Genomic DNA, 12,942 nt, shown 5'->3' with positions numbered 1-12,942 from the left:
TTCTGCCAAGGGTGCCCTAATTTTGCAACGGAACTACATCAGAATAAACATTCAAGCCTCCTCAATAGATTCAAGTTTAATAGTGGCTTCTGTTGACCAAACTGGCAAATTCTTTTTAATACAACACGTCTTATTTTACCGACTGTAAAAAAAACTATAACAATTTGCTGTAAAAAGCCATGGAAATTTATAGCTGATCATTACGCCACTTTATTATTTCCAAAACTGTGGTAAACTGAGGGTGAAATAAGTAAGTAAAAAAGTCAATTGTTTTGAGTTTTGTTGGTTATGGGCTTTGGGACATAGACATAGCTAATGATGGATTACTGTAAAAATGGTTCCTCTTACCAAAATAAGTAATGATCAAATGTGAAGGGTGGACATTAAAGAAGAGATAATCATATTCCATGTTTCTGATATCCTTTCCCGAGATGAGCTGGGAACTTTAGCTCAAGGGCTGCGGTTTCTTTTATTTAGTTGTTAGCCTTGCTTTTATATCGATTTATATCAGTGCTGTCCAACTTCTGGACGGAATTTTTCCTACGTGGTGGAGGGCCGATAATGGAAGCTAGTTATGACCACTCCCCTTTTTGAAACCGCACCCACTTGAAACCACACCCGTGTTATCACATGACCATACCCATATTAATGGTTGTAGTACAGAAAAAACCTGCCATTCTCTGCCTTCCCTACCCTGCCTGTGTGTGCAATACTCTGCCTGCCCTATGCTGCCTGTGTGTGCCATACTCTGCCTGCCCTATGCTGCCTGTGTGTGCCATACTCTGCCTGCCCTACCCTGCCTGCATGTGCCATACTTTGCCTTCCCTTCCCTGCCTGTGTGTGTCATACTCTGCCTGCCCTACCCTGCCTGTGTGTGCCATGCAAATTTGGATAAATAGGCCTCCCTGTGAAAAAAGAGTAGGAGAATGACACGTCATGCAAAATGTTCAGATGGCATCTCAGTGCAAACAGATCACTCATACAATACATACAACACACAATAAATTTAATACAGGTATAGGACCCCTCTAACCACAATGCACGGGACCAAGGGTATTCCGGATAAGGGATCTTTCTGTAATTTGGATCCCCATACCTTAAGTCTACTAACAAATCAATAAAACATTAATTAAACCCAACAGGATTGTTTTGCATCCAGTAAGAATTATTTATATCTTAGTTGGGATCAAGTACAGGTACTGTTTTATTATTACAGAGAAAAGGGAATCATTTAACCATTAAATAAACCCAATAGGGCTGTTCTGCCCCCAATAAGGGGTAATTATATCTTAGTTGGGATCAAGTACAGGTACTGTTTTATTATTACAGAGAAAAGGGAATCATTTAACCATTAAATAAACCCAAATGGGCTGTTTTGCCCCCAATAAGGGGTAATTATATCTTAGTTGGAATCAAGTACAGGTACTGTTTTATTATTACAGAGAAAAGGGAATCATTTAACCATTAAATAAACCCAATAGGACTGTTCTGCCCCAATAAGGGGTAATTATATCTTAGTTGGGATCAAGTACAGGTACTGTTTTATTATTACAGAGAAAAGGGAATCATTTAACCATTAAATAAACCCAAATGGGCTGTTCTGCCCCCAATAAGGGGTAATTATATCTTAGTTGGAATCAAGTACAGGTACTGTTTTATTATTACAGAGAAAAGGGAATCATTTAACCATTAAATAAACCCAATAGGATTGTTCTGCCCCCAATAAGGGGTAATTATATCTTAGTTGGGATCAAGTACAGGTACTGTTTTATTATTACAGAGAAAAAGGAAATCAGTTTTAAAATTCTGAATTATTTGATTAAAATGGAGTCTATGGGAGACGGGCTTTCCGTAATTCGGAGCTTTCTAGACAACAGGTTTCCGGATAAGGGATCCCATACCTGTACAAGCAAAATTTTGATGATGAAGTTGCTTTGTATTCTGATAATTAGTGACGGGAGAAAAAATTCAGCAGGCATGGAGTCGTGGGAAATTTTTTTCACGAAATGGGCGACAAAATTAGCAGCGGCAAAATGTGCCATGTGACAAAAAAATGTCGCGCATGTAAAAAAAATGATGCACATCAATATTTTTTGATGCACAACATTTTCACATTTTTTAAGCAAAACGAAACGGGACGATTCACTCATCACTACTGATATTGGCAACTAGATAAATAAGTTGTTTGTTTTTTATGCTTCCTAAATTTGTTACTGTACGACTATAATGAATATTTTTTCCTTTTGTGTTGTACATTTGAATATACCCACTCTGAATCCCTGTTTGCCTTTTCCTTGGAAAGCAGATGCCGCACAAATATTTGGTGCATATGAAATGTAATGCACTTCCTTTGTGTGACTTCTTATTTCTTCCGAATGTCCCTATTTAGGCTAGTGGGAAGTTGTAAAATATATTGGACGCTTGAAAATAGCATGAATTTTTAACACATTTTAAATTAAATCATTAGATTTCTAGCGCTTAATGCAGTTTTATACGGGTTTGAAATAAGTATTCTTGGCAGTGTTAGTAACATCCCAGTAGGAGGCTGATTACTAACTAAGACTTGATTATTGGAAAAATGATTGCTCTCTATGCTACTACAGGGAAATCAAGTAATGCTCCAGAAACAAGTCATGGAATTTCACTGTGTTCATTTTGCTTTTCTCTTTGTTCCTGATTTTTTTTTTTTCTTTCAGAACCACCTTCGGCTCCAAGGAATGCCAACTTTAACATGAACGAAACTGCTCTTTATTTGGAGTGGAGTCCACCTATTGACACTGGCGGAAGAAAGGATGTTGTGTACAATGTTCTCTGCAAGAAGTGCGATCCCAGCCAATGTGAACTCTGTGGCGGCGGAATTCGTTACGTTCCCGCACATTCTGGCCTGCAAAATGCTTCCGTCACTGTGCTGGATTTCTTATCCCATGTCAACTACACCTTTGATATCGAAGCAACAAATGGTGTCTCTGAACTTAGCTTCTTACCCAAACCGTATACGTCCATCATGATTACAACTGACCAAGAAGGTAGGATGTAGTTACGGCTTATTTCTTTTTTATATATATATATATATAATTGCATGGACAATAAAATCGATAGAAAAATGCACTAAACTATCATTTTTCCACAGATCAGTCCAATATTTTTCCATGTCGTGGTACATTGTGGGGGGAATCTGAAAGATTGTCCAGCATATCCATTAAGTATAAATGAAAGTATGTTAAGGTCATTGAATGTTTTCTTCATTTTTGTAGCCAAGGGTTTGTATAGAGCAGTGATCCCCAACCAGTAGTTCCTGAGCAACATGTTGCTCCCCAACCCCTTGGATGTTGCTCCCAGGGGCATCAAAGCAGGTGCTTATTTTTGAATTTCTAGCTTGGAGGCAAGTGTTGGTTGCAGAAAACTCAATGTAATTGCCAAACAGAGCCTTCTATAGGCTGCCAGTCCACATATGGCCTACCAAATAGCCAATTATAGCTCTTACTTGCACCCCCAGGAACGTTTTCCATGTTGCTCCCCAACACTTTTTCCATTTGAATGTGGCTCACAGGTATAAAAGGTTGGGGATCCCTGGTATAGAGGATTAAATTATTTCAGCTTTCAAAATCTGTATTTTCTCTTTGTACAATATCAAGATACAATTTGTCAGAAACACAGCGTATTTTCTTTTTCGGCAAAAGAGTATTTTTGTTTAAATGAAGCCAATTGCATTAGATATTTTCTTGCCAATTACCCTTTATTATAAAAGTCAGACAGATATGATTTTAATTACAGAAAATGAGTTCTTTACATAAGTGCAACTATCATTAAAATACAATAATCCTAATTAGCTATTCACACAGCAGTAAGTAACAAAGTTTCAAGTTTCATAATTGTTGATAGCATTGGAGAGTGTTATATTTTCTGGCCCTTGGTTAGTAAGATAAAGCAGCATGTTTATGCTAAAGAAAGTGAGAATATGTAAACTTGATCAGTATCAACTGACTGTTTGTTGTCAAGTTTGTTGGCTCATACAGTATATGAAGACAGCATATGGTTCCCACGATACAGCATTTTTCCCCAGAATTCAACCAACAGTTGCGTAAGATGCCCCAATATACGCTTTAGTTGCTGCAAGTACTCAGTTGACTTGGTGCAAGCAACCTGCTATAAAACACGTGGAATTACTACAGCTTCCAGGTTGGGTGTGTTCCAGGATTTTGTTGCATTAATGCATGCTCCCTGCAAGTACCCATAAGGGAAAGGACTGTATATGGCACCTTTTATGAAAGGCATTAATTTGTGCTGGTTTTGTGTCCATGTTAGCATCTGCAGGTGCATTCATAAACAAGTCCTTATGTTATTTATTGGTGCAGGGAATTTAAATGAGATTGCAGTTGTGGGACTCTCTCCAAATAGGAGCTGAATATTTGCTACAGTAACAAGAAAATAAATGTATGAAACTTGCAAACATGCTTGTATTTGTGGGTAGATCACAAAGGCTTGAGTCTAGGTGGCATAATCTGGGGTCAGCATGTCACCCACTAGCTGCATCTGCTCTGGGGAGCGAAGGGGAGATTTTGATAGAGGTTTGAATCTTCCTCCCAGATCCCAGTGCAGCAGATCAGGAAGGTGGTGCGAGTGCCCAGAGTGTGGGGGCAGGGGGTGCGAGTGCCCAGAGTAAGGGGGCAGGGGGTGTGAGTGCCCGAGTAAGGGGCAGGGGTGTGAGTGCCCAGAGTGTGGGGGCAGGGGGTGTGAGTGCCCAGAGTAAGGGGGCAGGGGGTGTGAGTGCCCAGAGTGTGGGGCAGGGGGTGTGAGTGCCCAGAGTGTGGGGGCATGGGGTGCGAGTGCAAAGAGTGTGGGGGCAGGGGGTGTGAGTGCACAGAGTGTGGGGGCAGGGGGTGCGAGTGCCCAGAGTGTGGGGGCAGGGGGTGCGAGTGCCCAGAGTAAGGGGGGCAGGGGGGTGTGAGTGCCCAGAGTGTGGGGGCAGGGGGGCGAGTGCCCAGAGTGTGGGGCATGGGGTGGCGAGTGCAAAGAGTGTGGGGGGCAGGGGGTGCGAGTGCACAGAGTGTGGGGGCAGGGGGTGCGAGTGCACAGAGTGTGGGGGCAGGGGGTGCGAGTGCCCCAGAGTAAGGGGGCAGGGGGTGTGAGTGCCCAGAGTGTGGGGGCAGGGGTGTGAGTGCCCAGAGTGTGGGGGCAGGGGTGTGAGTGCCCAGAGTAAGGGGGCAGGGGGTGTGAGTGCCCAGAGTGTGGGGGCAGGGGGTGTGAGTGCCCAGAGTGTGGGGGCATGGGGTGCGAGTGCAAAGAGTGTGGGGGCAGGGGGTGTGAGTGCACAGAGTGTGGGGGGCAGGGGGTGCGAGTGCCCAGAGTGTGGGGGCAGGGGGTGCGAGTGCCCAGAGTAAGGGGGCAGGGGGTGTGAGTGCCCAGAGTGTGGGGGCAGGGGGTGCGAGTGCCCAGAGTGTGGGGGCATGGGTGCGAGTGCAAAGAGTGTGGGGGCAGGGGGTGCGAGTGCACAGAGTGTGGGGGCAGGGGGTGCGAGTGCACAGAGTGTGGGGGCAGGGGGTGCGAGTGCACAGAGTGTGGGGGCAGGGGGTGCGAGTGCACAGAGTGTGGGGGCAGGGGGTGTGAGTGCCCAGAGTGTGGGGGCAGGGGGTGTGAGTGCCCAGAGTGTGGGGCATGGGGTGCGAGTGCAAAGAGTGTGGGGGCAGGGGGTGTGAGTGCACAGAGTGTGGGGGGCAGGGGTGTGAGTGCACAGAGTGTGGAGGCAGGGGGTGTGAGTGCACAGAGTGTGGGGGGCAGGGGGTGTGAGTGCACAGAGTGTGGGGGCAGGGGGTGTGAGTGCCCAGAGTGTGGGGGCAGGGGTGTGAGTGCCCAGAGTGTGGGGGCAGGGGGTGTGAGTGCCCAGAGTAAGGGGGCAGGGGGTGTGAGTGCCCAGAGTGTGGGGGCAGGGGGTGTGAGTGCCCAGAGTGTGGGGCAGGGGGTGTGAGTGCCCAGAGTGTGGGGGGCAGGGGTGTGAGTGCCCAGAGTGTGGGGGCAGGGGGTGTGAGTGCCCAGAGTGTGGGGGCAGGGGGTGCGAGTGCACAGAGTGTGGGGCAGGGGGTGTGAGTGCCAGAGTGTGGGGGCATGGGGTGCGAGTGACAGAGTGTGGGGGCAGGGGGTGTGAGTGCCCAGAGTGTGGGGGGCAGGGGGTGCGAGGTGCACAGAGTGTGGGGGCAGGGGGTGCGAGTGCACAGAGTGTGGGGGCAGGGGGTGTGAGTGCCCAGAGTGTGGGGGCAGGGGGGTGCGAGTGCCCAGAGTGTGGGGGCAGGGGTGCGAGTGCACAGAGTGTGGGGGCAGGGGGTGCGAGTGCACAGAGTGTGGGGGCAGGGGGTGCGAGTGCACAGAGTGTGGGGGCAGGGGGTGCGAGTGCACAGAGTGTGGGGGCAGGGGTGGGAGTGCAAGAGTGTGGGGGCAGGGGGGTGCGAGTGCACAGAGTGTGGGGGCAGGGGGTGCGAGTGCACAGAGTGTGGGGGCAGGGGTGCGAGTGCCCAGAGTGTGGGGGCAGGGGGGTGCGAGTGCCCAGAGTGTGGGGGCAGGGGGTGCGAGTGCCCAGAGTGTGGGGGCAGGGGGTGCGAGTGCACAGAGTGTGGGGGCAGGGGGGTGGCGAGTGCCCAGAGTGTGGGGGCAGGGGGGTGTGCGAGTGCCCAGAGTGTGGGGCAGGGGGGTGCGAGTGCCCAGAGTTGTGGGGGCAGGGGGTGCGAGTGCACAGAGTGTGGGGGCAGGGGTGCGAGTGCCCAGAGTTGGGGGCAGGGGTGCGAGTGCCAGAGTGTGGGGCAGGGGGGTGCGAGTGCACAGAGTGTGGGGGCAGGGGTGCGAGTGCCCAGAGTGTGGGGGCAGGGGGTGTGAGTGCACAGAGTGTGGGGGCAGGGGGTGTGAGTGCACAGAGTGTGGGGGCAGGGGGTGTGAGTGCACAGAGTGTGGGGGCAGGGGGTGCGAGTGCCCAGAGTGTGGGGGCAGGGGGTGCGAGTGCATGGGGGGGAGGCGAGCGACCTAGGGGCACACCACTGTTAAACCCAGCCCTGAATGCATACAGTTTTATAACTTGTATGGAATATGTACATTTAATAAATGTATTTTTTATAATTTTAGGGTTACTGACTGATGCCAGTTTATTTGCCACACTTGCTTTACAGCTTTAGCTTTGTCTATCCCTTTGTTTTTAATTTTTAATTGATTATTTATCAGTAAGTAACTCAAACAAGAACCACTGTTCAAAGTACAATACAACTACTTGAATACACAATTCAATGGGAAGGTTTTGGCAACAACATTCACAGAAGACTGGGGGTTATTTACAACCAATTTTAAGCACAATTGGCTCTTTTTTTTCGCAAAATGCAACGTTTCCGGCATACTTGCTGTCGCAAGATGCATTGCACTTGACTCAATTTCATCTGATGCATCAAAATAAATGCAACACACTTCACAGTAAATTGGATGCAATAGTGCTGAAAAGTCCAGTTGATATTTCTAATGTTTGATGCAAGACTGATGCATGTCCCAGTCCTATGGACACAAGTGCCCTGTGCCTATCGATACACACTACAAAGTGAACCCTGAAGCTACTGCCTGGCCCAGAGTTAGAGGTAAATCCAGGGATCCTTGGGTGCAACGGTACTTCATTCTGAATGGGAAGAAGGACTGAGCAGCACCAAATGCAACTACATGGAAGTGCAAAGAGCATTTAATGAATAGGGTTTAAGGCACATCTTACTGTGGGGACATTTGCTCAAAAGCAACTTTGCTTGGAGGTAATGCAAAGGAAAAAGCATGTAGAGTACTATTTGCATTCTTTTCTGTCTTAAATTCATCTTGCCATCTTATTTTTATTGTCAGTAGTACTAGCAATCATGCTGTGCTGATTTATAGCATCTTCCAGTTTATTTTGGGTATTTACACTCGGCGGACGCATGCACGGCAAAACTTTCATTTTACATACGTTTAAAGCAGATTTTAATAATTCAGTTAACAATTCTGGTATTTAGTAATGACAGGAGTTCTCCCAGCATGCAATCTGATTTTCCTTTTGATATTTTGCTTGGGATATATTATTTAAGCATCTCGTTCATTTGCCTCATAATAGTATTTGTGTGTGGCGTAGGAGAAAATAGCACCCTTTGACAATATTTAGATTTTACAATGACATTTTTTTGGTTTAAAACCACAAATAGTATTATAGATAGAGTGCTAGGTATCTCAAATGATTTCCCGTCCCATTTTTTAAGACAGATTCCAGAATAAAAATATGAATAAAAATATTCATATAATTAATAGATATTGTACATAGTGATGAGCAAAGTTTTTCGGCAGGTATGGATTTGCAGCGAATTTCCGCATTTCGCCATTGGCAAATCGCCGCGGTCGTGTCAAATTGGGCGCTTTCGCGTCAAATTGGGCGCAGTCTAGTAAAAAAGGGCGTGGTTGAGCAAAAAAATACCCGCAGCGACAAAAACAGCGCGGGCGACAAAAAAAATACCTGCGCCAACAAAAATAGATGCAGGCGACAAAAAAAATAGACGTGGGCGAAAAAAAAAATCATGCAACAAATGGGTTTTGCGAATTTTCTTGCCATTTCACAAATTTTATGGCGAAGCAAAACCGGACAGATTTGCTTATTACTATACATAGTTCATTGTGGATCCTTGGTTTATTATTATTTACTATTAAACTATAAGTCACCAAGAAAAAACACCCATAGGCTCCAAAGTATTTTGCATGGAAGAGTTATCCTCAAAAAACTTTGCAGCAAAAAATAAAACACCCATTGACTTCAGTGGGGGTTATTTATAACGACTGGGCAAATTTGCACCTGGGCAGTAACCCATAGCAACCACATTTTTCAGATAATGCTAAAGATAAAGCCTAATCACTGATTGGTTGCTATAGGTTACTGCCCAGGTGCACATTTGCCCAGTCTTTATAAATTACCACCATGTGTTTAGCACATTTTTGCCATTTCACAAATGTTCCCATGGTTTTATGAATTCTTTGGCAAAATGAGACAGGTTTGTTCATCACTAAATGTAATGTTCCCAATAACAGGTTTTGATAGCTCAGACCAGTTGTTCTTTTGCTCAAGATATGATGTATCCAATGATTTATAGATAAAGAGGATCATCCTTGTGTCCCTTGAACACTGAATTATTTATCTGCCCTATTCACTCAATCATCGTCTGTAAACAAATATTTAGCTCTTGCACAAAAACTCTACAGACTTGTTCTATCTGTATGGAAAAAACAGGCATTAAAGGTGAGCTGCCATGCCGAAAGGGAAATGAGAAATTGTAACCCCACTTTCAGATATGTTTTATTTATAAAGGAAAACAAAATCTCCCTGTTTTTTACACTTGTTCATTTTTCAATGGAAGAACAATAGTGATGATCGAATCTGTTTTTTCAAAAGATTCGCAGAACGGCAAAAAATTAGCTGAATGCTGAAAAAATTTTTATGACCCGGGTGACAATTCGCCAATAGCGAAATATGGAAATTTTGGAGTCCATGCCTGGCAAATTATTTTGCAGACACAAAAAGAAGCATAACTAACTACCATACATACAGTATAGTTAGATAGGGTTGAAAAAAGTCAATCAAGTTCAACCCTTCCAAGTAAACCCAGCACACACGACCTATACTAACCTATCTATCCACTCACATACAGACCCACACTGACCTATCTATATACTCACATACAGACCCATACTGACCTATCCACTCACATACAGACCCATACTGACCTATCTATCCACTCACATACAGACCCACACTGACCTATCTATCCACTCACATACAGACCCACACTGACCTATCTATCCCCTCACATACAGACCCATACTGACCTATCCACTCACATACAGACCCATACTGACCTATCCACTCACATACAGACCCATACTGACCTATCTATCCACTCACATACAGACCCACACTGACCTATCTATCCACTCACATACAGACCCACACTGACCTATCTATCCACTCACATACAGACCCACACTGACCTATCTATACACTCACATACAGACCCACACTGACCTATCTATCCACTCATATACAGACCCACACTGACCTATCTATCCACTCACATACAGACCCATACTGACCTATCTATCCACTCACATACAGACCCACACTGACCTATCTATCCACTCACATACAGACCCACACTGACCTATCTATCCACTCACATACAGACCCACACTGACCTATCTATCCACTCACATACAGACCCATACTGACCTATCTATCCACTCACATACAGACCCACACTGGACCTATCTATCCACTCACATACAGACCCATACTGACCTATCCACTCACATACAGACCCACACTGACCTATCCACTCACATACAGACCCATACTGACCTATCTATCCACTCACATACAGACCCATACTGACCTATCTATCCACTCACATACAGACCCATACTGACCTATCTATACACTCACATACAGACCCACACTGACCTATCTATCCACTCACATACAGACCCATACTGACCTATCTATCCACTCACATACAGACCCATACTGACCTATCTATCCACTCACATACAGACCCATACTGACCTATCTATACACTCACATACAGACCCATACTGACCTATCTATACACTCACATACATAAACCATATATACCAATATTAATACTTAGGGGCTGATTTACTTACCCACGAACGGGTCGAATGGAGTCTGATTGCGTTTTTTTCGTAATGATCGGTACTTTGCGATTTTTTCGTATGTTTTGCGATTTTTTCGGATTCTTTACGAATTTTTCGGATCCAATACGATTTTTGCGTAAAAACGCGAGTTTTCCTATCCATTACGAAAGTTGCGTAAAAAGTTGCGCATTTTGCGTAGCGTTAAAACTTACGCAAAAAGTTGCGCATTTTTCGCGTAAGTTTTAACGCTACGCAAAATGCGCAACTTTTTACGCAACTTTCGTAATGGATACGAAAAACTCGCGTTTTTACGCAAAAATCGTATTGGTAACGAAAAATTCGTACAGAATCCGAAAAAATCGCAAAACATACGAAAAAGTCGCAAAATGTTCGTTTTCAAGTCGGAACTTTTCCAATTCGGGTCGGATTCGTGGGTTAGTAAATCAGCCCCTAACTGTAGATATTAGTATCACAATAGCCTTGAATATTCTGCTTGTTCAAGAACTCATCCAGGCCCCTCTTATAGGCATAAACAGAATCTGCCATCACAACATCACTAGGAAGGGCATTCCCCAACCTCACTGCCCTCACCGTGAAAAACCCCCTACCCTGATTCAAATAAAAGTCCCAGTCCTCTCATATAAAGGGGCCTCTGGTGTGCTGTTTTTATGGGAAAAAAGAACATCCCCTATCTGTCTATAATGCCCTCTAATGTATTTGTACAGAGCGCCCATTTTCCAAAGAAAACAACCCCAACTACCATCACAGTGCTGGCACTGTGCCATGATGTAGTTTTTCTAACTGGTGCCAACTTTAAAATAAATAAGCACAGCAGATCCAGATTCAAGACTTGATTATATGTCTTGCTCTGCTAGGTTTCTAGCTGTGTTAATCTATTCTACGGTATATGGCTGATTTTCCTGTTAGTTGAATTCCTGGCTGTTCCTGAATATTCTGAATGGTTCCTGTGCTGACAGAGTCATCCGACTGTTATATGTTTGTGTCTCTCCCCCAAAATCAGCTTCCTAAGTCCTAAGTCTTGATTAGGCCCAAGATACCTATGATAAAAAGTGAGAAAATAGAGTATATACTGTATGGGGGAGAAAGATTGTTCTTTTAAAACATCTTCCACCTTATCTATAAGAATGAAATTGTGGCTGAAGCCCCAGAGCCATTTATCCCTCTGCCCAGAGCATTTGCAAGTTAAATCATGCAGCCGGTTATTGGCGTGAAATAGGTGGTCCCTTCTCTGTTATCTGCTTTCTGATTATTTTGCCATGCTTGACATTTGTGCAAAATTCCCATTCAAGGTTTAGATATGCAACAGAGCTGAAATATATTCAAGAATGTGACCTTTGCCAACATTTCAGCTATTAATATGATTTTGTGAGTGTGTGTGTGTCATTTGTCCAGCTGTGGGTTTACAATGAAGGATTCCAAGGCAGGAATAAACAATTTAGATAAATATAAATATAGATAGAATATAAATGTTATAGATGCACACTGATTTCTGGGTTTTATTTCTCAGATTTCCATATCTATGAGCTTTCCACACTGATGGGTTTCTCGGCAGCATCCACTTAGTTGAATTGTAATTTACTGAAAGAAGAATATTTCAAATGAAATTCCGATTAATTTGCCGTATTTGTCTTTCTCTCAAGGGATTTTGTTATTGTAAGCTATGGTTACTCTTCATCAACAAGCCACTTTAAGCCATATTAATCACTGTACTGTGGTTTATAGCATTATTGTTTGCTCCGTTCTGCTTAACAAGGGCACAAATCTTTGTAATTTCATGGTTTTGAATTATTTCTTAATGTTCCATTAAAGATAATATACTGCAGAATGAGTCTTTCTCAGGGAACTGAATACAGTAAAGGTCTAACCCATTTCAGCTATTCAAGCCCCAAAGGGGCTCACTTGGTCATAGATGTCAGTAATGTAATGCATGCCAATTAGATACACTACTCCTGTATCGCTTCTATATCTGTGTCATTAAAGCTACTCTCATTAACTCATTAGGGCTCATACTTTTCAGGAATTAAACTTATATATATATTTTTTTGCACTTGAAGAGCATGTAAGAGAATACCCAAAGCACCATGACCACCCTGCCCCTATGATAGGATACAGATTGCAGCTATCAATTAAAAAACGATGCAGTGGCTTACAACAAGCATAAATTCTGGCAATAAATGATAAAGTGGGGATATGTAAAGGGCACTCTTGTATTATGTTCAGCTCCATGTTGTTTGCCCTTTA

General features: G+C 44.2%; 1 protein-coding gene across 2 annotated transcripts in view; it reads left to right on the top strand.

The window, feature by feature from the left end:
* epha6 (EPH receptor A6) overlaps positions 1-12,942 on the top strand; it is a 479,518-nt gene that overhangs the window by 255,974 nt on the left and 210,602 nt on the right. For both annotated transcript variants that reach the window (XM_018091417.2, XM_031896584.1), the window contains exon 5: positions 2,697-3,026. In XM_018091417.2, coding sequence (XP_017946906.2) covers positions 2,697-3,026 — 330 coding nt within the window. The remainder of the gene's footprint in view (positions 1-2,696; positions 3,027-12,942) is intronic.

Source organism: Xenopus tropicalis, chromosome 2 (assembly GCF_000004195.4).
Source record: "Xenopus tropicalis strain Nigerian chromosome 2, UCB_Xtro_10.0, whole genome shotgun sequence".
NCBI classification, from domain to species: domain Eukaryota; kingdom Metazoa; phylum Chordata; class Amphibia; order Anura; family Pipidae; genus Xenopus; species Xenopus tropicalis.
This window is presented reverse-complemented; position numbering and strand designations above follow the sequence as displayed.